The 24,903-nt window shown below is 53.0% G+C and overlaps 3 protein-coding genes across 5 annotated transcripts; 2 read left to right on the plus strand and 1 right to left on the minus strand.

Moving 5' to 3' along the window:
• Positions 1–2,018: 2,018 nt before the first annotated feature.
• On the plus strand, positions 2,019–7,838 carry FXYD3 (FXYD domain containing ion transport regulator 3). Its single transcript, XM_045846957.1, is given in 8 exon segments — positions 2,019–2,068; positions 4,735–4,788; positions 5,921–5,953; positions 6,061–6,084; positions 6,962–7,088; positions 7,090–7,152; positions 7,454–7,491; positions 7,628–7,838. Coding segments are annotated over 7 exon segments (345 nt in total). The 5' UTR covers positions 2,019–2,068; positions 4,735–4,748; the 3' UTR covers positions 7,648–7,838.
• A 144-nt stretch (positions 7,839–7,982) lies between these two features.
• On the minus strand, positions 7,983–16,739 carry LGI4 (leucine rich repeat LGI family member 4). 2 transcript variants are annotated; one of them, XM_045846955.1, is made up of 9 exons: positions 16,352–16,739; positions 15,868–15,939; positions 15,545–15,616; positions 14,016–14,087; positions 13,814–13,885; positions 13,422–13,591; positions 11,070–11,234; positions 10,464–10,969; positions 7,983–9,610 (listed from the first exon to the last, which is right to left on the minus strand). In XM_045846955.1, exons 1-9 carry the CDS (start codon positions 16,522–16,524, stop codon positions 9,296–9,298), a joined length of 1,617 nt encoding a protein of 538 aa, XP_045702911.1. In that variant the 5' UTR covers positions 16,525–16,739; the 3' UTR covers positions 7,983–9,295. The 2 variants fall into 2 exon arrangements, with proteins under 2 accessions (XP_045702911.1, XP_045702912.1); XM_045846956.1 differs by lacking the exon at positions 14,016–14,087.
• A 3,886-nt stretch (positions 16,740–20,625) lies between these two features.
• Positions 20,626–24,766, plus strand: FXYD1 (FXYD domain containing ion transport regulator 1). 2 transcript variants are annotated; one of them, XM_045846974.1, is made up of 7 exons: positions 20,626–20,761; positions 21,877–21,941; positions 22,431–22,463; positions 22,952–23,026; positions 23,347–23,383; positions 24,255–24,304; positions 24,484–24,766. In XM_045846974.1, exons 2-7 carry the CDS (start codon positions 21,881–21,883, stop codon positions 24,504–24,506), a joined length of 279 nt encoding a protein of 92 aa, XP_045702930.1. In that variant the 5' UTR covers positions 20,626–20,761; positions 21,877–21,880; the 3' UTR covers positions 24,507–24,766. The 2 variants fall into 2 exon arrangements, with proteins under 2 accessions (XP_045702930.1, XP_045702931.1); XM_045846975.1 differs by lacking the exon at positions 20,626–20,761 and adding an exon at positions 20,970–21,108.
• Positions 24,767–24,903: the final 137 nt, after the last annotated feature.

The raw sequence follows: 24,903 nt of genomic DNA on the forward strand, positions 1-24,903 counted from the left end.
GATCCCCATAGATCTTGGTAGAGATCTGTGGTATGATCCCCAGAGAGTCAGGGCACATACCTAGGTTTCAGATTCAATCCCCGTTGGGACGTGTACAGGAGGCAGCTGATCGATATTTCTCTCTCACATAGTTGCTTCCCTCTATGCATATGCATGTACATTAATTCCCCATCACAGCTGGTAACACACTTCACTCTATCTTGCTTTTTCCCCTTAACAAGTTATCTGGGAAGTACTTCTCTCTATCCATGTGAACTTGCTTCAGTGTTTTTGGTGGCTACCCTTTAGGCAGGACAACAGTTCTCCTGTTTGCCCAGTTGCCACCGTACCTTGTAATCTCACGCCTGTCCTGCTGCACTCATCCATGATTCCTGCCTGGTCCCTTTGGAATCTGAGTTTGCAGACTCTGGCACAAGTGAAGGACAGAGCCTGCCTTCTTCTCAGCCACAGCCCACTCAGCCCTTATTGCTCTCTGATGCTTGTAGTTTCCAGACTTCCCGGCAGAGGGAGACACCATTCCACTCCCAAAAGACCACCACAGGGGTCTTCCCAGGGACATTACAATCTTCAATCTCGGAAGTATCTGGGCAAGAGATGCTACCTGCCCAGACACAAAGACCCCTTAGTTGGACTGGAATCCCCATCAGGCCTCCTTTTCCTCTGTTTTTTATCTCCACCCCACTCCCTCCCTGAATTTCCCCTGCTTTGACTGAGCCCCACCTCTGAGCGCTCCCCTCACTCCTTGCAGGGATTGGCCCCTTTTGAATGAGAGTAGCGGGAGGCCTTATCCCAGTCTAGGGCCTGGGATTGAGAAATTGCCTGAGGGAGTCACATAAAGCTGGGTGAACATTCCTGCCTCCTTACTGAGAAGGGGGGGGGGGGGTCCTGTTCTCCCTGCCCCCAGCAGACAGCCCCCAGCAAAGGCTTGACCTCCAAACCCCCTTTCCCTGTCCTGCACTCCACCCTCCTGATAGCACCCTCTCCTTGGCCTGGTTCCTGCAGCCCTCCTCCCCACCCCTATGGTGGTGTTGGGGGTCGCCTGGAGTCCAGCTGGTGGCCAGCACAGAGCCACCCTTTCCTGGCCCTGCCCCTCCCCATGACCCCAATCCTCCGCCAGCCACTCAAAGGCGCCTTGTTCTACATCCAGCCCCCAGACAAAAGTCTCTCTGTCTAAAAAGGCGGAATTGGGGGGGAGGGTGCACCCCAACAGGGACCATGTGGGGGCCTGCACAGACCCCAGCCGGAAGGAATGCCATGAGGAGGAGGAGGGGCAGGAGAGGGAGAAGGGAAGGGAAAGGAGCCATGCACAGAGCAGTGGGCCTTGTCCGGAGTGGGAGGCAGACCCCCATCTCAAGGCCCACTGTGAAGTCCCAGGCTCCTAGCACTCTTGGGAAGAGCCTGAGCTAAGGTCTGGCCTGGTGCTCAGGAGCCAGCTCCCAGTCTCTCTAGGGCAAGATGTGCATGACAGGGCAGGGGTCATGATCTAAGGCCTAACAGTGCCACCCTCACTTTAGGACCTTTGTCATGTCAGCATCTTCTGTTGGCCCTCACAGCAAGTTAACAGCAATAAGTGGCCTGGAAGAGGATGTTAGATCTCCCATAATTGCTGCCAATCCCTCCTCTGAGCACAATACACAGTCTAAGTAAAAGAAGTTAGGATATTACACCCCTGGATAGCCCTCCCCCACTGTTCCACCAGACCCCCAGCCTGCCAGACTTCTTCCTTACAGGTCCTTTTCTAAGGGCCAGAAGAGTCCCCATTGGAGGAAGCCCCCTCCTGTAATGTCAGGGATGAGGAGTGAGTTCCAGCCCATCTTATTCTCATTGCACCTCACCTGAGGCTTCTGTGACCTTAGACCCCAGGGAGCTTCCTCTCACTAGTGGGGTTGGCGGCAGGAGCTGTCTCTTTAAGAGCAGGAATGGGATGAGAGCCCCTGTGCTTCAGGGAGTCTGACTTGTTCTCTACCTGCCCAGCTTTGCCCAGGTTTGCTTAGGGCGTGGCATCTGCCAATAAAGGTAGAGCTCAGGCGGAACCTGGAACCTCCACACAGCCTGGGGAGCCACACAGGTGAGAGCTGGGGCCCCCTCCCTCCGCTGCTCTCTTTTAAAGACCCTAGAACCTTCCCCCTTCAAGGCCCTTTTCTGGGGAGTGGGCAGGAGATTAGTGAAAGCCCCTAATGAGATCCTCCTCCCATTATTCTCCTCTCAGGGGCTGGGTGAGCCAGCTGGGTTGAGGAAAAGCTCCACAGGTGGGATGGGGGTATCTGAAGTACCAGGGGTATCTGGGTAAACAGAAGTGGGTTGGTGGTTCCTTGGTGAATGGGGGTATCTAAGTGGACCATAGATGGTTGAGGGTATCAGCAGATGGGGGGTAATTGGGTAGACTCAGAGTGTCTAGGGAGTGGGGTCCTATGGATCTCAGAAAAGGTGGTTCCTAAGGATCTGTAAAACGGGGAGCTGATTTCAGGGGCATGGGGAGTCATTCTGCCTGCCCTAAAGGCCTGGCCACCATCATGGAGGAACACAGGGGAAAGCAGTGGGCAGGTGGCAGAGACAGGAGTGGAAAGGGGTGGGCAGAGCCTCCTCCTGCAAGCTGCCTTCCTCTCCAAGCCTCACACCAACTATCAGTTTGGGAGCAGCTTAGGGCCTCTTCCAACAAGGGCCTGACAGGACAAGAGGAGGGCAGACAGCTCCCAGCAGCCTGCCCCACAGGGAGAAGCAGGCTGGGAATGTTGTGTAGGGGCTGGAGCATAGCTGAGCCAGCCATCGGTGTCCCCTGAGCTGGGGATGCTGGGTGATGCCTCAGAGACGGGGAGTAACAAAGGCCTCTCAGTGGGCAGGGGACTTGGAGGATCCCAGGGAAAGAGGCTTGAGAGCTGAGACTCTTGAGTTTCGGGTAACAGAGTATAGTGCATTAAGCTTAGTTTGCAGGGGTTACCGTGTTGCAGCAGCAATGTGGGCTAATCATAGCGCCAACTTCATCAAGCTGAGAAGATTATATGTGTGAGGAAGTGCACAGAGCTGAGAAACGCGGCTGCCATGGGCTGAATACTCAATAAGCCCAAGCTCTGTTACTAGTACTAGTATAGTCGCAGCGTGACAAAGCCTCACGAGGTAGCTTTCAACAGCAGCAGAGCTTCTATTGACCTGAGCCCAGAGCCTTTGGGCTGTTGGGCCCACACACCCAGTCCAGACTGTCCCTAAACTCTGTGGGTTTCTAAATACCTTAATAATGCTCCCCCAAACTACAGATCCTCTTTCTGAAACAGAAACCAACTCGGGTGGGTGTTTCACGGAGGGAACAGAGAGAGAGGTGCGGGGTGTTCTCCCCACTGTGGACAGGGGTCCCTGCAAGGACGCAGCAGGGACTGTCAAATAAGCTTTTTTTTTAAGATTTTATTTTATTTTTTAAAAGATTTTATTTATTTTTAGAGAGAAGGGAGAGGAGAGAGAAAGAGAGGGAAAGAAACATTGATGTGCCAGAGAAACATTGATTGGCTGCTTCTCACATTCCCCCAGCTGGGGACCTGGCCAGCAACCCAGGCACGTGCCTTGACCAGGAGTCAAACTGGTGACCTTTTGGTCTATAGGCTGGTGCTCAGTCCACTGAGCCACACCAGCCAGGGCTCAAATGGGCTTTTTATTAGGGTTGGGAAGGATATATATTAAAGGGAATATCATTAAAGGGAATATGTAACAGATGACCTCCAGGGCTGTTGGGGATTAAATGAGTGAAAACCCAGCAGGGGCATTTGGCAGTGCCCAGTGCGGGGCAGATCAGAGTGAGTGTAAGCTCTTGCTAAGGTTATGACAATATATGCTCGCAGCCATGGGGCAGGGGCAGGGAGAGGGCAGGGAGAGTGGGGCCCTGTGGATCTAGGGGGACGCACAGAGACCAGGTGTTTATCCCAGGCACAGATGATGGTGGAAAGGTGGACTGACCCTAACCAGGGGAGGACAGAGGAGTCCTCTTCATGCTGGGCAGGGCTCCCTGAGGAAGGGGGAAGAGTTTGTCACCAGGGGGAGCTCAGCAGGGGCTGGATTAGGAGCAGTGCCTAGAGCCAGGGTAGAAACACAACCAGGTACTGAGGTGGGATGGGCAGAGGTGGGGCAGAAATGGGGGCCAGGGGTCAGGGTGGCACAAAAGATGAGGCTGGGGCTGCAGCCAGGCCGATTCTTCTCCCAAGTCTGCCCTCTCACCTTCCAGCTTTGTGCTGTCTCCCCCACACCCTTTCTTGAGCAGCCTGAGGTCTGCAGAGTCTAGGCAAGGCAGACAGGCTCCAAGCTGTCTATGGGAGACACTCCCAGGAACCAGGCCTCCTGCCACCTGGCTTCTAACACCCCATTTCCAAAAACACCCCGAGGCCCTGAGAGTCCTTCCTGAGTCAGGGGCAGCTGCTGTAGAGACAGGCCCGGTTTAAATCCCACTTCTGGCAAGGTATCTATCAGAGTCTCAGTTTCCCAGTCTATAAAATGGGGTTCACCAGAGGCAGCTTCCCCCTCATTTGGTTGCCAGGACTTCATACCTCAAGTCTATGTCCAGTGAGTTATTACTGCTGCTCTCTCTGAGTTCTCACCTAGACTCCACTGCACTTTTCAGCTCCTTGTCTCTCAGCCTTTCTGCTCTGGGGTAAACTGTGTACCCTGGGTCGGGCGTGGAGGAGGAGGGGATTGGGAACCAGAGGCCCTGGTGGCATCCCTGCTAAAGCTGGGCCCTCCCCTGCCCCCCTCCAGGCCAGCACTCCATCATGCAACAAGTGGCCCTGAGCCTGTTCATCCTCCTGGCAGGTGAGTGCTGTCGCCTGCAGTGCCTTTCCCCTGAACCCCTCAGCTGAGTGGCAGGCAAGCCTCATGTGTGTCTCTCTTGTGTTTTCTGCCTCCCCTGTGGGTTGATGACTGTCAGGATAGCACCTCCTTGAGGGAAGAGGTGTCACACCAGTGAGTTCAAGAGAACTCAAAGTCAGGCCCTCTCATAGCAGCAGCTAAACTGGCTAGAAAAGTCAAATCTTGATGTCTCATTGATGAGATCAAGGAAAAGGCTCAGCCTTGTGCTGTGTCCTTCACACCTCCCTAACATCTTGTTACAAGGGGTAACGAGGAACGTAGAGGTTATGTAACAACAAGTTACCAGTGCCTCAGTTTCCTTATCTGTAAAAATTAGGACCATAATAGCACTTACATAAAAGCCGCTGTGAGGATTAAACAAGTTGGTATTTGAGAAGCACTTAGAACAGTGCCTGTACAGAGTAAGCACTATTTGTTTGTACTTTAAGTATAATTTAAAATTATTGATCTCCCTTTAAGCGAGAAAGAACAGAACTTAGGTCCAGAGCTCAGGCAGCCCACTGCTTGTAGCCAGAATTCAATCCCAGTCCTTTGCTTTCATTGTGTTTCTTTTTATCTGTTACATCAAGCAAGATTGGTATTCCATTTAGAATAGTGATAGAACAATGTATTTTTAAATAAAGTCTATTTAGTTTATAATTAGTGAGTTGCTTTAAAGGGAAGTGGTGAGCCAATGCCAGAACAGACAGAACAAGGAGATGAGCTCTGAGGACGATGGGGCACCAACGCTGCCTGTCATGTGGACAAGAACACTCTTTGTTTCTGGAGCAGGTGTGGGTTAGCCAGGTGTCTGGAAACATTTGGCCAAAGGGTGGCCTAAAGCCACCCAGATTAATACCTATTTCAGGAGGTGAAATGCTGGTGTGGCTCTCAGGTGTAGGGCTGAGTGGAGGGAGGGTCCACACTTTGAGATGGGACATGGTGGGGCAGCTAGCTTGGGGCTGGACCCCTGCATCCTCAGGAGGCAGGGAACTGTCCATCAGGGGACCTTATCCCTGAGGCCCCATGGTCCTACCTGCCAGTTTCACTGAGGCCAGCACTGCCATCTCCTCTCCTTCCCCAATTCTCCCACCAGGCCTGCCTGCACTGGAGGCCAACGACCCAGAAGGTGAGTCAGACTATACTCTTCTACCAGTTCCACCTCAAAATTCTCTCCTGAGACCCCTGCATCCCAGCCATTTTCCTGGATTCATGTTCTTTTTTCTTTTCTTTCAGATAAAAACAGTCCTTTTTACTATGGTAAGAGCTGGTGCCCCTCCCTTCACTCCTCCTACCCGCACTCCTCATACTATTTTGTACCAAAGGTCCCACAGAGAGCTGGACGAGGGTCTGATATGGGTGAAAAGGGGGCAAGGATAGGATTGGACTGAAGCATTGACCAGTAAACACAGTGAATTAAGGGAGCAAGACATGCCACCCAAGTCCTTGGGAAGATTCATGACTAACCAGCAAGGACAGTTCACAAGAATCAAGGACAGTTCATAAGGAGCCATTGTTATGGTTCAAATCAAGTCTTCTGGGAGAAGCGCTGACTTTAGAAAACTTCCTGGAGGAGCTGAGCTATTTGGTCCAAATCTTTCTGTGGCCTCCAGATTCCACATGATCTGCTCTAGGCCACCCCTCTGTCATTACTCCGCTTTTTCCACCTCACTGCTTCTGCTCAGGCCACAGTGGCTTCTCTGCTGTTGCTCAGACTCAGCAGACACACTCCCAGTCTCTGGACTTTCGTACCTTCTGATCCTTCTGTCTGGAATACTTCCTTCCACAAGCCCCGTGCCTCCCTTCCTCACCTCCTCCCTATGTCTCTGCTCAAGTGGGTCCCCTTAGAGAGGCCTTTCCCGCTCATTCTCCCTAAAAGAATTGCCATCTGACTTTCTGTTCCCTGACTCTGCTTATTTGTCTTCAGGCCACTTCTCTCCATCTGATCCTACATTAAATCTCTTATCACTTGTTTGTGTGTTAACTAAATGTGAGCAAAGGAGGGCTGGGGTTTGTTGTCTGCACTGCTGTATCCCCAGCACATCATACCTGCCCAATATATCTTTGTTAAGCAGACAGGGGCTTGAATAGGGAGGACACCGGCTGGCATTGAGGGCCCCCTCTGGGTTTCTCCTAGACTGGCACAGCCTCCGGGTCGGCGGGCTCATCTGTGCCGGGATTCTGTGTGCCATCGGCATCATCGTCCTCGTGAGTGAGTGGAGGAACAGGCAGGGGAGTGGGGCAGGGCAGTGCTGTGGGTCCCCTCTCGACTGTTCCCCTCTCCCCAACAGGTGGGAAATGCAAATGCAAATTCAGCCAGAAGCCCAGGTGAGATTGGTTCCCCGTGTGTGCCTACCTGTCTCATGCCGGGCAGATACCTTTCATGCGTGAAAGAGAGAAATCTTACAGAAAGAGGCCAGGCCTCCAGGCTCTGCCCTGGAGAATTCCTGCCACTAAGACTTCCTAGGTTTATTCTTCAAAGCTGAAAACGCTCGGAGGGCCCCAAATCTTGAAATGCTTTGGACCCCAGGGTGGTACAACCTGAGAATCTTCAGGGGAAAGCTGAGAATCTAGTCTTGAGGGAGAGGACAAATGGGGGATATAGATCTCACCACTTTTTTTTTCTCAGACACCGACCAGGGGACACTCCACCTCTTGTCACCCCAGGTAAGACAGGGACAGATGGGGCTAAGGGGAACATGGATTGTGGTGTGTGTGTGTGTGTGTGTATGTGTGTATGCAGGTGCCCTGGGGAGGAAGATCTCCATCCATTCTCATAACCTGACCCTATCATCTCTCCCAGGCTCTGCCCACAACTGTTGAGGACAGATCCATGAAAGAGCACAGAGGGCCTCTCTCTTTCCCTACGTCCTGATTCTGCACAGGAAACTCACTCCAGGATGGAATCCTCCCTCCTCTTCTCAGAAAGGCTTGCCAGGCCTCATCTCACTTCTCAATGGAGGCTTCTCTTTGTTAAATTTTTAATCTAAAATGATCTTCCTCTTGCCCAAGCAGTCTTGAGACTCCCTATGTGTGCTTTGGAGTAGGACTTGGGGTGGGGGGCAGAGGGTGGACATGTACTGGAGGCTGCCACAGAAGCTGGCAGCTGAATCTCTCTGTTAGGAAAAGCCCAATGGCCTATTCCATTATGACCTGATGAATGGCATGGGCTCTCTCCTCTGCCTCCATGGTCTTGGAAGCCACAGGTGCAATTGAGAATTTTCTAGTAGTCCAATAGGGGACATTCTGAGAGTGAAAGGGAGCTGTACCCAGAAGAAATGCTGGGACATTCAGGTGGACACTGAGTACTCATGTCACGGTAGTTCATACTGTGACATGAGTACACAGATAGCTTATGATTATAATAGTAAGACCTCTATGACCCTTTCACTCACCGCTGAGACCCCGCTTTATTACTGAAGACCCTTCCTAATACCCAAATGTCCCTGTGAGACCTTTAAATAATTTTCCATGATAACCCTCATAATATAGGATGATGGCTATATGGTGTGAGAACCTCCCATGAGCCTCAAACTCCCTTGAGACTCCCAAAAACCCAGTAAGACCTCCAAATCTCCCCAAGAGCCACCTTTTAAAATGTCTAAAACCCTTCAAAACACTCAAAAAGAGACCCCAAGAAGAAACCCACAATAAACTTGAGACCTGTCCCCTGATAATGCCCTTCTATCCCTCGAATATACCATAAGCCCCCCATAATCACGAACGCACACTCCTTAGACAACTCCGAAGCCTCACTTCTGGGACCACACCCTCCGTAACACCGCTCTTGGGACACTACCCCCACCCATACCACTCAGCATACACTCTCCCAATGATCCCACAACAACGAGTGGGGCGGGTGCACAGCACATTTATTGAGTTCAGACACCTTCTGCCTTCACCCCTGGCACCCACCGGAAAGGGGTAACCGGGGCTCCCCACAACTCTTGCTTTCCCTCCCATTCCCCTCAGCGAGCAAGAGGAAAACAGGCTGGGTTTCCGCCTTAGCAGCAGGCATGCGCACAAGCAGTAGAGGAAGCTAGCAAGCCTGGGAGGGAAACCTGCCCAGCAACTGATGACGTGTCGGGCGTGCACTAAAAGCGATTGGCCAGACTGAGAGGAACGCTATCTCCTCGTGAGTACTTTCACAGGGAGCGGGAAGGGGCTGCTTCTAGACTTCATGGAGCTCTGCATGTTACCCACCCCGCCCCCCTACCATGACGCTGAATTCGGGCTCCATGCCCCAGCTTGAGTTCCCACATCACCCTTGGTGGGGGACATTTGCAACCCAGCAAAGCTGTTGCTTTAGACTGGGAGGAAGCTTTTGCCTTGAACTTGGCCTGTGGCCAGTATTTCACAAGACCAGCCATAATCCCAAGTGGGGCCAGGAGGTCAGTGAAGAGGCTGCCCAGAGGCCTAAGATTTCCCACACCAACCCCTTCACCAGCCATGTCCAGGGTCCCATCCAGTGTCAGGCACTGAGATCTAATTCGTGAAGCTGGTAGATCTGTGTGGGGCCCTTGAAGCAAGCAGCAAAGAGGAAGTGTCTGCCAGCCATGGTGATGTGGGCAAAGGCCCGGGGGGCCACCAAAGCCGGGGGCCCCAGCTCCTGCAAAGGGTCCAGGAGCCCCTTGTCAGGATCAAGGCGGAAGACCTGGCTGAAGGCAAAGTCGCTGCCCAGGATAGCCAGCTGGTCCTTGGCAATGAGCAGTGGCTGGAAGACATGGGCACCGCGTGACGGAAGTTGCTGTAGCAAGCGAAACATGGAGCCATCCCATCGCATGACCTGTGAAGTGTGGTGGCAAGTTAGGGCCTGGGATCCTGGATGGCCAGGCCTGCTGGTAGTCCTTTAGGCTTTGGAGGACTTGGGAACTGCTTATAAACAGGTCTGTAGTTTCCCCAAACTCCTGCAGCTTTCTTATCTTTATAGATGTCTCCACCCAGCTGCTCAGGCCACATTCTTGGCCCCTTCTGTCTCCCACAAACCCCATATAGAATCTATCAGTAATGGAAATCTGTCGGTTTTACCTACTATGGTATGTATTGCTCCAATCTCCTCTGGTTGCTCTCCAACCCTGCTGTAGTCACCTCTTTCCTGGTCACACGATTCCTGTCCCTGTGCCCACAATCTGCTCCCCACACAGACACTGTATGGACATCTGAGTCAGATCAGTGACTTCTAGGCTCAGACTTTCCCCCTAGCTATACCTTACTCTGAAAAGAGTGCGGGGGGGCGTCAGCCTTCGGGATTCAGAGTGTGGTGTTGTGGTCAAATGCAGTGAGTCAGAGTTACAGAGCCATAGTTTGGGAGTAGAATCAGAATCTCAGGCCAGTGTCTATGTTGGGGGATGGGGAGTAGTTTAGGGTTCACAGTCCTTGAGGGGTCAGTCTTGAAGTCAGTGTTGGAGCAGGGTCAGATTCAAGGATCAGCACATTAGGTGGGGTTGGAGTTTGAAGATCAGCCTGTAGGCCTGGGTCAGAGTTTAGAAGTCAATGTGCAAGTGGGAGTCAATGCTGAAAGACCATCCCACGTCTGGTGGTCAGTGATGAACAGGTAGCCCTTGAGTAGGAGTCAGCTGCAGGTCAGGAGTGGCTTGTGGCCTCTGCTGCCCCTCCTACCTGGTTGGGCCCAGGCTTACCATGGAGTCCCCAATGTAGCGTGTCAGGCACAGGAACACATCCCCATTGGCCTTGAAGTGGCGTGTGGCATAGACGTCTTCAGCCTCAGGGATGTCTGTGCGCCTTTCGAAGCGGCTCCCAAACCAGTGGAAGAGCACCGGCCTCTGTGAGGCCGAGGCCAACAGCAGATGAGGCCGGCCATCCAGCTCAAGGACCTCAGCATCTGTGTCCCGGTGCCAGGCATGGAGGCTCTGGCGTGGGTAAAAGCCAGGCCCATCGCGGCACAGCAGTGTGGTGCTGCCTGCCTTGGAGGCATCGACCACCACGAAGCAGGGCTGCCCATCCAGCCACAGGAGCTCAGCATCATTGGGCCGCAGCAGCTGTTTCGGGGCAAGGGCCTGAGTGGGGGCCAGGCGCAGGCCAGGGCTGGGCCGGGACCACAGCTGTGAGCCTCCCCACAGGCGGGCAGCCAGCACAAAGAGGCGCAGGCCCAACACCAGAGGCTTACAGGACACCACCGAGGGCGCTGTGGGGGAGTCACAGAGCAAGAGGCAGGTCAGGCCAGCTGGGCAGGGCAGGCCTGAGGCAGGCTACGAAGCAGGCAGGAACATGGGAGGGGGGCTCACCGGACAGCTCTTCCTCTGGCCGGAAGCACTGCAGGCTGTAGTCCCAGGTGAGGATCAGGCAGCGGCCAGCAAAAGGCTGCGCCAGGATGACGTGGGGCTCCCCCTGGTATGAGAAAGGCTCCACACCCAGTGCCGACTCTCCAACTGTCTGGAACCGGGACAATTCTGGGGGGTGGCAGGAGAGAGTCAGGTAGGCCCAGGGGACCCCAAGGATCCTCATCGCTGAGCCTCAGTTTGTGCATCTCTGAAATGAGGACAATCATGGTGTTCATCTCGTAGGGACATAGAGAGGAATCTTCTTAATTTATAGCTTATTAACTCAAAGCAACATGATAATGCCTTATTTTTTTAAGCTTTGTGGCATTATCAAATACTTGCTTAGAAACAACATGTTTATCAATTCATTTAACTCATGAAATCCCTATGAGGTACAATCTGTTATTCCATCCACTTTACAGATGTGCAAACTAAAGCTAAGAGACACAAGCAGCCAATTGTCCAGCAAAATCCATCCTTCCCATCTTCCATGAAATAGGGTTGGAAATGGGCAAAAATCTGCCCAGCCAGAGGCCACATTATCTCAGCAGTCCCCCAGCACCCCCTCCCAAAGTTAGGTATGACCATGTTCAGACCAAGCTCCCAATGGAACAGCAGCAGAATGGTGGGTGTAATGCCTGCCTCAGGTGTATGAAGGTGGCTCACCCTGGACTTGGTCTCCTTCCCTTCTCTCCAAGAACTGGTAGATGGACCTGCCACAAGTTGGTGCCAACCACAAAAACCAGGACAACACCCACAGGCTGCTCCACCTGCCTGGAGTATACACCTCAGACCCTCCGTCTTCTTTAACTCATGGCATTTTGAATCTCTTTGTCACACCTTAACCTTTATGGTAACAATGTACCCAGTCACCCAGCACAGTGGTGGTAGAGCCCAGCAGTTGGTGCCAGGTCATATTACTCCACTCTATGTGCCAGGCCCTGCTTCTAGGTGCCAGGGTTGAAGCAATGACCCAAACTACCAAGGATGCCCACCCAAAGAGGGGTCTTTTAAAATGTCCATCAAATTATCACTCCCTGTTCAAAACACACCACAGCTTCCCACAACCTTCAGGGGGAAACCCACTTTCTTTTCTGTTGTTTTCAATGTCCTGTACAGTGAGGCTCCTGCACCTTTGACCTCCTCTGTGTTATTGCCTTCACTCACTCCCCCAAGCCAGACCTGCCTTCTTTTGATCCTCAAGCATGACAACTCTGTGCTGCCTCAGGACCATTGCACACTAGTCCCCTCTCTCTCCAATGTTCTTTCCATTGTACTTCACTCAGCTGCCTCCAGATCTAACGCCATCTCTTCAGAGAAGACTTCTCAGGTGCCCCATGTAAGGTAGGAACCCCCCTTAACTTCCCCATCACTCCCTGTGTTTACCACAACATGTAGCATACATTTATTTGTGCAATGTTTTATTTAATGTCTATCTCCCCCCGCCAGGACTGTGAGGCCAGGGCCCAGGGCTATCTTGGTCACCCCAGTATGCCCATTGCCTCTCACTGGGCTGGGCACAGAGTGGACCTTGGTGAATATTTGCTGAATAACTTAATAAAAAATGATACTGAAGTTAAATACTCTTGTTCTATGAGTCCCACAGACCTAAAATATGTCACACTTAGATGATGATGAATATAATAATAGTTATTATTACATTCATAGTATTATTATATTAATAGCCTTCAAATTTGAACTCAAGTGTCCATTCCTTCAGGAGTATCTGGCCCTGGCTCTGGTTCTGGGCTCCCATGGCCCTGCAGGCTCTCCACCTCCCAGCCCTGACCACTCTGTGACACCCCACCCTGGCCCTGGTCATTCTGAGCTATCAATCTTTGCTTTCCTCTGGACTGTGGGCTCTGTGGGGACTAGACCCAGGACTGTCTTCATCACTGCTGTGCCCTCTGCATTGTCCAGTACCCGTAATGGTACAAAAATATATTTATGAAAAAGTGAAATGATCATAGGACACACTTTAGAAATGGCCATTTTTATATTAATAACAGCAATGACAAGAGTGAACATTTATAAGGGCCTCCCATCCCGGGCCCTGTGCCAAATGTTCTGCAGTTATGGACACATCACTGAATTCTCACAGCAATCCTGTGTCACTGTTTATTACTTCCATTTTACAGAGAGAAACTGAGGCTCAGGGTTGTGATGCTGTTCCCTCAGAGTCTCACAGCCAGAAGATGGCAGGAAGCAGGAAGTGAGGTGAACCCCTCAGCCCCGGCCACTGTCCCACTGATCTCCCACCTTCTTCTGGGAGCCCCTGCAGCCCCCCCCCCACCACCCCGCAGGGAAAGCCCCCACCTATGGCTCTGCACTTGAACGTCTTGGGGTCGAGGTGGCGGAGCTGCACGTGGGCCAGGGCAGTGGGGCTGGCGCAGGCCCCAGTCCCCACGCTGGCGTTCACACTGGGCATCCACTGCAGCAGCCAGAGGACACGGCAGTCACACTGGAACGGGTTCCCACGGAGGTCCCTGGGGCAAGAGGCCGAGGAGGGGCTGCGACCCTGCTTCCACCCCTTGGAGGCCCCGCTCCCCACCCCCTCCCCAAGCAAGAGTTCAGGATGGAACCCCACAGGTGGTGTGAAAAATATGAACCATTCCAGCTGTACACATTGTGCCCACCAAAAGTGGCCACAGATTCCCCCTCCCTTCTCAAACATTCACACCACCCGCACCAGTCTCCTTGAGCCTCACACATGAGTCAGTGTCTCCAGGCCTCGGAACAGGAATCTGGGGAGGGTCTCGAGATGGTTATTGGCCAGGCTCCTGGTGGAAGGAGAGAAAGAGGAGGGACTGTCAGCAGCTACCAGGATACCCTGGGTCTGGGTGGTGGAGTGTGGGGTGCCTGTCAGGATGGGCTGGGGCAGTGGAGGAGTGAAGCCTAGAAGGCACATACAGGTGCGTGAGTGAGCGAAGTCCTCTGAGAGCATTCTTAGAGATGGAGCCAATCTCATTGTCTTCCATGAAGCTGTGGAGGGAAGGTGGGGTGAGGGGGAGTTTCTTGTTGTGGTCCTAGAGTTTTTAGGGGAACTCACCCCATGAAAGCCATATGTCACTGGAATGTGCTGAATTCTCCCCCAATACTTGACATAATCTCAGGGGAAGCCTCTCCCAAAACTCCTCACTGAGGTCCCAGTCTACAATGCTGGGAGCCAAGAGCCCAGTCTCTGGCCATTGCCAGCCTCACAATGAATGCCGCCACCACCATCACCGCCCATGTGCCACTTTGCTCACGAATACCAGCACTAGCACTGGTTTCACCGCCAGCACTTCCACTGTTATCCATTATGACCAATACCCATGCCTCTACCATTGCCATCAACCCCAGCACTAATAAGTGCCATTATCACCAACACCATACTGTGCCACCACTGTCACCAACACTGCTACCCTCCTCACCAACACCAGCATCATCACCCACTCCCCTCATCAACACCAGCACCAACTCTATCATTACCAACCCGGCACCAGCAACACTAATAGCTTCGCCAACAACTCCGCCTTCATGATCATTACTGAAATGGCTGCCACCGTCATCATCAGCACTGCCACCACCATCATGAGCACTAGCACTAGCAGCAGCATTGCCAACACCAACAGTATCACCATTGTCCCCAATGCTCCCCTCTTCACCCATCCTTAGCACCACTACTGCCACGATTTGTATCCACACCAACACTTTCACCATCACCACCAAACCTAGTACCAACAACACTTTCCTTACACCAACACTACATCCTACACACAGCCATCATGCACATCAACACTGATACTGATACTAGAATTACCAATGTCTACTACACTGATAATTATCACTACCACCAACCCCTCAAACTTCATCATCAGTGTCACCAACAGCACCGTCACTGTTGGGCCTAGCATTTTTATCAATATCATCCTCACAACATTATTCTCAATAACGTCACCACTTCCTTGTGAGCAGCAGCAGCAGTGTCCTCTTCTTTATCACCATCCTCTTCAACGCCAACATCAACACCATTACCAACATGGTCATAGTATCATCACCACCACCACCATCACCACCATCACCACCATCACTACCTCACTAACTCAGAGTTGTTTCCTGTTAATTTGAAACATTTTCTGTCTCTGGTCTCTTTGCACCCTCCCTGGACTTCCATAAGTCAGGTGGGGCCAGAAACAGTCTCGGGTTATCCAGGCTTTTTGTGGGTCTTCACTCAGAGAGCAGTGAGAGGAGCAGCCTGAGATTACACAGTTGAGCAGGGACCCTGACCCCACCCAAGAGACTAGGCCCCTTGTCCCTCAAGGAGGGATTGACCCTTGTCCAGACACTTGCTCCCCAGGGCAACAAACCCCTACATCCCCTTACTCTGGGAGCCACAGAGGGGCCCCTCCTTCCTCTCTCAGGTCCCCATTCTGGCCCCATCCCCTGTGCTCACTCACAGATACTGCAGGTGGGACAGTCCCGCAAATGCATCGTCCTCAATCACGGAGAAGGAGTTGAATGTGAGAAGGCTGGCAAGGGAGCAAGAAAGAAGATTTTCAAGAGTTGCTGCCACTATCTGACATTTTAAATTGGCCCCCACCCTCAGCCCACCTGGGCACAGTGTCACCCACACACACACACACATGCATTCATTGTGAGTAAATGTGTGTATACAAATGCTTTTACAGGCATACACATATGTGTGCACCCAGTCCCACACGTATGTGCATGAACACCCACTCCCTTGAGCTCGTGGTTGGCTCTGCTGGGCCCCACTCACAGCAGGTGCAGTGACGGCACTCTCAGGAAGCTGCCGGTCTTCAGCTGGGTGGCTCCAGTCCTAACAAGTGAGCTGGTGACATGGGCAATGGTGGGTGAGGAAAAAAACCCCTCCAGTGCTCCAGCATCATCCCAGAGCTGTCTCCTGTCTGGGGGACCCTGGCATGCCACACTGGCCCTGGGTGTATTTCCCCTATATCCCGGGGAAACAGACATTTGCCCGCCTCATTTGGCAAGGATCCTGAGAGCACCCAGCCCACCCCCTGGCAATCTCTTCTCCTAGGCCCCTGATGCTGCTGCTGCCCTTTGGAATTTTCCTTCTGCTCCCTTTCAGATGCCAGCAGTCCCCTTTTGGGCATCCCAACATCCTTTGCTGCCCACCTTCCAAGATCCTGACAGACCCTTTCTTGGCCTCCTGTCCCTAAGCCCTGGGGTCCCAGAACTCCCATCCCCACCCTCAGGCCCCCAAAAGGCCTAGCACTCACAGTGACAGCAGGGTCGGGGAGAAGTTCTCGGGCAGGTCCGGGGAGCCTTCACAGAGGGCACTGTCTTTGGAGCAGGAGCAGCTCAGAGGACATTTTCCCTTTGGGGGTCTCCAGGACACCCCCATCCTGGCCTCAGCCAGCAGCAGCAGCAGCAAAATGCTTGCCCCTCCCATGCCCCCCTCACCCCCACTGAGGCACCGGCTTCTTCCTGCCCACCCAGGTCTGCCCGGACTTCAGCCACTACATCTCCCATGCCAGGGAACCCTCCATTCCGCCAGCTGGCACACTCTGCCCTGGCTTCTTGCTTCTCTTTCTGTTCTTTCTTTCAGTCTGTCTTTCTCCCTGTATCTCTTTGGAGTCCAATTTTCTGTTTATATCTCTTTCCTTGTTCTCCCCCCCCGCTATTTCTTACTCAGTGAGTTAGTCTATTTCCCACTCTGTCTCTATTTCTGCCTTTGTCTCTTTTTCTGTCTCTGTTTCTCTGTCTCTCAGTCTGTCGGCCTCTCTGTGGTGTGTGTCTCCTTCTGTCTTTATTTCTTGTCTCCCAACCCCCCTTTCCAGCTCTCTGTATGTCTCTGCCCCTCCTCCCACACCCCTTTTCCCTAGAGGTTTGGGAAAGGGACTCAATGGGCACCGGGTGCGCCCAAAAAGCTGGGTAAGAATGAGGAGGGGGGTCAGAGGCCATAGGAAGAGCAGCGCTGGGGAAGGGACTGGATGGCCCCATGGGAGGGGAGGAGTCACCAAAGGCTGAAGCTGCTCTGGCCACTCCCTTCTAACCCCCTACCCAGATTCCCCATTCAGGGAGTGAGGAGGATGTCCCCAGGGTGGGGATCAGATGGCTTTGCAGTCAGGAAAGGGCTGAGAGGAGAGACCACTGGGGGGCTGGAGTCACCTTAGCTACTCCCAGACAGCCCCCACCCGGGGCAGCAGGACCCTGTTGGTGGCACTGTCAAACAGGCTTGGAGGGGACAGCTCAAGTCCAGCTGCTCCCTCTGGTGGCCACACTGGGCAGGCGCTACCCTGCCCCAAACCCACCTCTCTTCCCAGTTCAAAATTAACCCCTTGAGTGGTCATTGCCTACTAGGGGTAGAGAGTCAACCCAAGAAAAAAAAATGATGATAATGCCATCCACTTCTACAGCATTGACTCTGCACCAGGCCCTGTCCTGAAGGGCAATCTATTAGCTCCTCTGACCTCTCCACAGCCTTCTGGGGTTGATACTATTTTATGGCTATTTTACAGAGGGACATACTGAGGAGAGAAGTCAGGTAATTTGAGGTTTAGAATACCCAGAAAGGACAGAGCCAGGGCTGGAGCCCAAGCACCAGCTCCAAGGCCTCTGCACATGATTTTGCATTCTTTCTTTAGAAATCAGAACTCATAGATAGTGGTTGTTTTTATTTAGACTAAGCTTTTAGCAGTTTGGATAGATTTTGTCTATTAAATAAGAAAAACAAATAAATGGCACTTGTTACCAAACCTTGAATAGTAGTGCTCACAGTAATGAGCACTTTCTGTGTGCCTGTCTCTATATGAATTCACTCAGTCCTCACAACAGCATCAGGAGGTGGGTAGTATTACTAATCCCCACCTTATAGATGGGAAAACTGAGGCATGAGGAATTTAAATAATGTTTCATGGCACTGGACAGATCTAAACCTAACCACTCACCCCTGCCATTGAGTCAAATGCACTGTCTTTCTCCTCCTGCTGCACACATCCAAAAAACTTGGGAACAAAGGGCTAAGAATTCAGGCAGGGTCACAAAGATCTTGGTTCCAGGCCCAGTTCTGTGTGGATTCAGGCAAATCATTCAGCCTTCCTGATCTTCAGTTTTCCCATCTGTCAAACAGGGCAATCGTGACACCCTTTTCCCAGGTGTGCTGAACATTCAGTGAGATGATGGAGGCCATGCTCCCAGCTTGGGATGCAGTGCAGGGTGGGCACCACACAGTGGTCAGTGGGCTTGGGGTGGACTCTGGACCCAAGCACACGCTTGCCTCTAAACAGCTCTGTGATTTGAGCAAGGCTCTCAGGTCTTGGTTACCTCAGCTATAAATGAGAGATGATGAACTCCTTTCAAGATTTTTGAAAACATAAAGAACTTCAGTGCAGGGGCATAGAGGGGACAGATAGGCCTAAACCACACAGTGTGCTCAGCCCAGCAAGGCTCTCACCCCAGCTTACGATGAGAAGGATGACAAGGATGATAATGATAGTCACTTCCTGTGTGCCAGGCTTTGTTCTAAAAGATTTAAATAGATCATTTCAGATAATCATTCCAACCTCCCTGTAAGGTGAATACTATTGTTATTTCCATTTTACAGAAGAAGAACCTGAGCCACAGAGAGGTTAAGTCATTTGCCCAACACCACACAGCTAGAAAGTGGCTGAACTATACTCTGAAGCAGCTGGCCCTATGAGGGGAGAAAGTCGAGGATTAACTGGAGCTGGCTGGGTGCCCCCTCCTCACTCACCTCTTTGCTCCTTGTCACCCCTCCCCAGTGCTACATAAACATCAGACTTATCATTAACCAGGGACTGCTGGTGACCTTGAGGTATAGGCGTGGGGGTGGGGGCGGGGGCAGAGGCTGAGGGCTCAGACAGACAGGGATGAGGGAGCCTTTCAAGGCCTACTGGGTCCTCTGAGGCCATGTGTGCACATGTATGTGCTTTCCAGGGCTATGCCTGTGCCTGAGTGTCAGAGTGTGCACTGTGTCCTGTGGAGCCTGAGGTCTGGGCCTGCTTCTGACCTCTTTGACTGAAAGGGGGGCAGTTTCTGCCCTTAACCTCCAGGGGGACCCTGGGAAAATTAGCTCCAATTTGCTGAGCTTAGGCTTGCTCTTTCCTAAAATGGAATTAATAATAAAACTATGTCCCGTCAGAGAACTCTGAGCCTGGCCTGGGGTTACATGTATGATCTCAGTGATTTCTCCATTTTATAAGAAGGGAACAGGCACAGAGAGATCACATGGACTGTTCACATTCACACAACCAGGAGTGGCAGAGTCCTTGTTGTGTCCTGACCCCAGGTTTCTCTGTCACCAGTGCTTTCTGACATGGCCTGCCCATGAAGACACAAGTTGTGCTGTCCTCCAGGTGGTCCTAGAGGTGACATGAGCTCAGGGAAGAAGAAGTTCAGGGTTAAACACATCAACTCATGTTTGATGTTGTCAATGTGCAAACAAAAGCATGTAGGCCTGTATGTCTGTGATTGTGTGCTGTGTGCTTGTTTGCCCACTCATGAGGTTGTGATCACAGGTGTGTGTGTGTCTGTCTTTGTGGTTGTCTGCTGTGTCCTTGACAGAGTTTCTGCTCCTCTGTGCCATGTAAATATGTCTGTGTCAGTGTGCATATGCATACAGGTTTGTGGGCTTTTGCATCTCTGAGCTTGTATAGGAGTGCCAGCTGTGTGCCTGTATGCCTGAATCTTTGAGTGCATTTATGTGTGGCATGTGTGCACTGGTGTGTTTCTGTACCACCATTTGTTAGGATATCTTCATAAGAGCATGTATCTTTGTGACTATTTGTAATAGGGGATAGTTGTGTGTCTGTGTCTTTGATTGTACCTCTCTCTGTTCAGGTATCCATCTGAATGAATATGAGTGTATGTTGTTTAGGTACACAAATGCATTTGTCTTGTTTTTTTCTGATTGGTGTAAGTGGTGTTGTCTGTGTGTGTTTTTGCGTTTCTTTCTGTGTTATTTTGTGTGTTTGTCGGCCTCTGTTTGTATGTATATACATACACGTATCTGTATGCTTTTTTGCCTATTTACCTGGGTCTGTGGGTTTCTGTATGTGTGTGTGCACATTCTTGAGGGACTTCACAGTGAGCAGTGGACAACACATACACACACTAAAATGTCTCCCAAACAGCCTTGTGGTGCTTGCTGACCAGGGCTCCGAAGAACACTGGGGTCAGGGGTCAGTGGGCTCCTCAACACTGAGTCTAGGTGTCCCTAGGCCCTGCCTGAACTCAATTTCCAGGGAGCAATACAGAATATCACTAACACCTCATAGCTCAACTTAGAAGCTCTCTGAGGCGGGCCCAAGGCGCGTGCGTGCATGTGTGTGTGTGTGTGTGTGTGTGTGTGTGTCTGCAATTCAGTCCTCTTTGCCAGCACCTCCTTTTTCCAGCTTTCCCCATGTGGCTATCTACTGTTCCTACATCTGAGCGGAGAGAGTTAACCTAGCGAGCCAGGGCGGTCTGGGCTGGGGGCCGCCCCCTGGCCCCCCTCCAGCACCAGCTCCAGTTACAGCTGCTGGTTGGGGAGGGCATGGCTGGGGTGGGGCTGGGAGGGAAGACTGCTGGGGGCGGTGCATCCAGCTCTGGGCCAGGGGGTCCAAAGTGCTCTCCCAGTCACAGCTGGACTTGGGGGCCTGATTACATCAGGGGACAGCCTGATTGGGGTGAGCATCCCCCACCCCTCCCCTCTCAGCCTCACCCTTCGTCTGGCTGGGCAGCCTATTTTGGGAGCAGGAGAGGCCAGCCCTGTCTTCCCAGGCAGGCCGGACCCAAGAGGAAGGGAGTATGGTGGAGACAGTGGGGTTCCCCAAGGGGTGGAAGTGTGGGTGTAACTTCCCTCTTCCCTGCTGCTGTCCCGTGGCTGGGTGTGGGTTGTGGACAGTCACATGTTGCGTCACTGTTTAGGGGCACTGGAGGCCTAGTTGAGCGGTTATGTATGCCTGACTATGTCTCCACCCCATGTCCTACTCTAATCATAAGTGGGGAATGGGCTCCATTTCAGCCCCACTGTGTGAGTATTTGTGTGTGTGTGAGCATGCACACATGTGTGCGTGTGTGTGTCCTTGCCCCTGGCATCTGTCTTTTATCTCATGTCACTTGCCTAGTGTTGTCCGATTGTGAAAGATGTCGCCCAGGGGTGGGTGGAGGGAATATTTTTCCTTCTTCTCATTGTTTCCAGAAGAGGAGAAGAAGGGGTGGCCTTTTCCCTAGCAGGGTTGTCCGTGACCCTGAGGAGGGGAAGGAAAGCTGTTGCCATGGTGGCCTGTGCAAGACAAATTCCTCCAGAGTGAAGTGGGAGATATTTATACCCAGGGTCAGGCAGAGTGGCTGTCAGCGGCCAGAGCAGGAGAGCTGGGATATTTCAGACACAGCGAGGCTGTGGTGTGTGGGCAGGTGGGCCCTTGGGCATGTCCTGCTTGTCTTGTCCCTTGCAGTGAATCTGCCTGTCCATGTGGGTAGAGTGAGGTCTCCTGATCTCCACTAGTGTTGGTGTGGGGAATCTGTGGCCTTCTGTGGGGAGGCCCAGGCCTGCAGGAGATCCCTGTGGGCTATGTGTATCTCACCCCTATCCCTGCTGCCATGTGACCCCCAGTGTGTGGGTTGATTTGGTGACACTGTGTCCCATGAAGGAGGGGGTGCCCTTGTTACTCAGGGTGGATGGCAAGGCTTTTGGAATTAAGTCTCAACTCTCTCTGACTTAACCCCTTGGGTTCAGGCAACAATGGTGGGTGGGTGGCTGGATGAGGGTATACATTTTCTCATCCTTGGTGTCCCCCAGGATAATGGCATCTCTCGACCACATCTTGGTTCTTTGTGTGGGTCTCCTTGCGATGACTAGTGCAGGTAAGTCTGGGTATACAGCCCACTACCCACCTCAGACCCAAGGGTGGCAGGAGTCAGGAAAACCCTGAAAGAGAACCAAGTTGGAGACTCTAGCCTAAACTGAGTCAGTTGGGGCACCAAGAAAAATTGGGGTTCTGATATGGGGTCTAGTAACAGATTAGTATTTGGGGGAGCGGAGATGATGCCCAGGTTGGGCAAAGGGTATAATGGTGGCTGGCTTTCCCAGAATGATGGGATGACAGGCAACCTGTAATGAGATGGGGAGCTGGGACAGTTAGATGCCCCCTACCCCACTCAGGACAGTGCAGAAGGGGTAGCTAAGACCCAATAGAGGGTGGGTAGCCTGCTCAGGGTCCAACTGTCCCTCAATTCTCAGCCCTGGATGGCAGAGCCCCCCAAAGGGTCTCTTTATGCTCATCCCTGTCCAGGATCCCAGGATCCCAGGGTCTCAGGAAGCATCCAACACCTCGTCTCTCTTTCTCTTTCCAGAAGCTCCACAGGAACATGACCCATTCACCTACGGTGAGGGAGGGAGGGGCATCTATGTTTGGGAATTGGGGTCAGGGGCTGGGTTTGCCTGTCTTGTCCTCATTCTCTCTCTCTCTCTCCTCTGATTCTCTCTGCCTCTTTCTGTATGTCTCTCTTTGATCTCTCTCTGTCTTTCTGATTCTCTCTTTTGCCTTTTACCTCTCAGTATCTCATGGCCCATCCTCTGCTACTTCCTGCCCTTTCTCCCTTCCCTGTCCCCCTCATCCTCGCCATCATCCTTCTCTGCTCTCTTTTATCCTCCGTCCTCCCTGCACTGCCCACCTCCTCCCCTTCCTTCACTCTCATCTCCCCGGTCCATCTCCTCCTTCTTCCCCTATCTGTTCCTTCCTCTGATTGATCTCCTTTCTCCTCTCCTCCTGCCCATCCTTCCTCCTTGCCACCCCCGTCCTGTCCCATTCTGCCCTTCTCCTCTCCTTTCCTCCTCCCCTCCCTGCCCTCACCCTCCTCCCTGCTGCCAATAGACTATCATTCGCTGCGGATTGGAGGCCTTATCATCGCCGGGATTCTCTTTATTTTGGGAATTCTCATCATTCTCAGTGAGCGCCCCCACTGCCTGCAAGCCCTGCTTTTGCCAGTTTGCACCTAAGCACCGCCTCCTCCCCACCCCGCCCCGCCCCGCCCCGCCCCTCACTGCCCCGCTTCCAACCCCGCCCTGTTTCCACCCTCAGCGCGCGCCCAGTTCTTGCCCCGCCCAGCCCCGCCCCATTCTGCCCCGCTCCTATTCCCGCCCTCGTCCCCCACCCCGCCCTTCCCCGCGGTTCCGCCCCTCCCGAGCAATGGCTGGAGCTAGGGCGCCTCTCTGTGACGGCCTAGAACGGACTCTCAGCCCTGTTTTCCCCCCACTACCTACTCACAGGCAGAAGGTGCCGGTGCAAATTCAACCAGCAGCAGAGGTAAGCGGCCTCCCAGCACTCATTCACCTACTCCCGCTCTGCAGGGCTCTGAGGGTGACGCCTGCAGTCCACCCTACTGGCGTCCAGAGCCCGACCCTTCAGCAATTTGTATTAAGCACCTACTACGTGCCAAGCCCCAAGCGAGTCCTGGGACCAAGCAATGAATTAACGGCCCTCTCTGACCGGCTGAGCTCCCAGCCCAGTGGAGGCGGTGGCCGTAGGTTCCAGCTGCTCCGCAAATATGAAATCATAAAGCTTGATGAGTCCTGTGAAGGAGCCACGGCGAAATGAGATCAGCACTTGAGTGGCCCAGTTGAGCTCAGTCTTTTTGCTAGGCCTTTGATTCATCTTTAAATTAAAACTTTAAGGCCCAGACAATGTATAAGTACCTTTTTGTGTTAAAACAATTATAGATGTTATAGTAAATAATAGCTAATATTTATTGGGCATGTCCCAATTGCCGGATACCCTTCACACTACGTCCCTGAGGTAGACGCTGTTATTAACCTCATTTCACAGATGAGGAAACCGAGGCACAGAGAGGTAAAATCACTCACCCAAGATCACTCATCTAGAAGATAAGGCCATCTCGAGGCCAATCTGCCTCTCCAGTCAGTTTTGGTCGTTCCTCCCCCACCAACCCCCAGTCCCTTCCGCAGCACTCCGGGAGGTACCCCCGGGTGCCCTCAGGAAGCGCTTCTGTCACACACTGAAAGGGCTGCTGGGTTCCCCTGATGTTCCGGCAGAGCTCCTTGCCCACCTCGGCCTCAGGGCACACCCGTCTGTGAAATGAGGTCTGCGTTAGGGGGTTTCTGGGAGCGGCTACTCCTCTCCTTTCCCATTCCCAATCCCTCTGCCCCTCTATCCCCAGGACTGGGGAACCTGATGAAGAGGAGGGAACTTTCCGCAGCTCCATCCGCCGTGAGTTTGGGAAGATTTCGGGTGTTTGGGGGTGAGGGTGGGTTCCAAGATCCCGGTTTCTGGCCCTCTCTGGGCGTGTGGAGGGCTTGAACTCAAACCGGACGGTCCCTTGCCGCTCCCCACCCTCTACGGAACCAGGGTACCCCTTCTGACACCCGACCTCTCTGTATCCCCCTCAGGTCTGTCCACCCGCAGGCGGTAGAAACACCTGGCGCGATGGAACCCAGCAGCGCCCCACAGCTCTGAGCAGGCTGGGGAAGGGAGGGGAGAAGAGGAGGGGTCGAGGGCTGGGGTAGGAGGGCTGGGCGGCTCTCCTGCCTCTCATCCTTTCCACCCTCACAGGATTCCCCTGGCGCCTGACGCCTCCCACCCGCCACCCGCGCACCCGCTTCCCCAGCCCAGTCCCCACCGACCCCTCTCTGCCTCCCAAACTTCAATAAAACGCGCTTTCCTCTCCTGACAGCATTTTGTGGATGTCAGTCCCTCTGCGCGAACGCCTGGGAAGACACCCCCTTGGACCCGGCAGGGGGCGCCCCCACTCTTGGGGAAGGGGCGGGGACGTCGGCAGTGGGCGGGGGCGGGGGCGGGGGTGGCCTGGA

This window comes from Phyllostomus hastatus, unplaced genomic scaffold, assembly GCF_019186645.2.
Source record: "Phyllostomus hastatus isolate PE091 unplaced genomic scaffold, TTU_PhHast_1.1 phas_contig_5, whole genome shotgun sequence".
NCBI classification, from domain to species: domain Eukaryota; kingdom Metazoa; phylum Chordata; class Mammalia; order Chiroptera; family Phyllostomidae; genus Phyllostomus; species Phyllostomus hastatus.

Coding starts and splice junctions, on each gene's coding strand:
- LGI4 (XM_045846955.1), bottom strand. CDS start 16,524: ATGGGAGGGGCAAGCATTTTGCTGCTGCTGCTGCTGGCTGAGGCCAGG. Junction 11,235..13,421: donor GTTCAAGTGCAGAGCCATAG/GTGGGGGCTTTC, acceptor GCCACCCCCCAG/AATTGTCCCGGTTCCAGACA. Junction 10,970..11,069: donor GCCAGAGGAAGAGCTGTCCG/GTGAGCCCCCCT, acceptor ACTCCCCCACAG/CGCCCTCGGTGGTGTCCTGT.
- FXYD1 (XM_045846974.1), top strand. CDS start 21,881: ATGGCATCTCTCGACCACATCTTGGTTCTTTGTGTGGGTCTCCTTGCG. Junction 21,942..22,430: donor CCTTGCGATGACTAGTGCAG/GTAAGTCTGGGT, acceptor TTCTCTTTCCAG/AAGCTCCACAGGAACATGAC. Junction 23,384..24,254: donor AAATTCAACCAGCAGCAGAG/GTAAGCGGCCTC, acceptor CTCTATCCCCAG/GACTGGGGAACCTGATGAAG.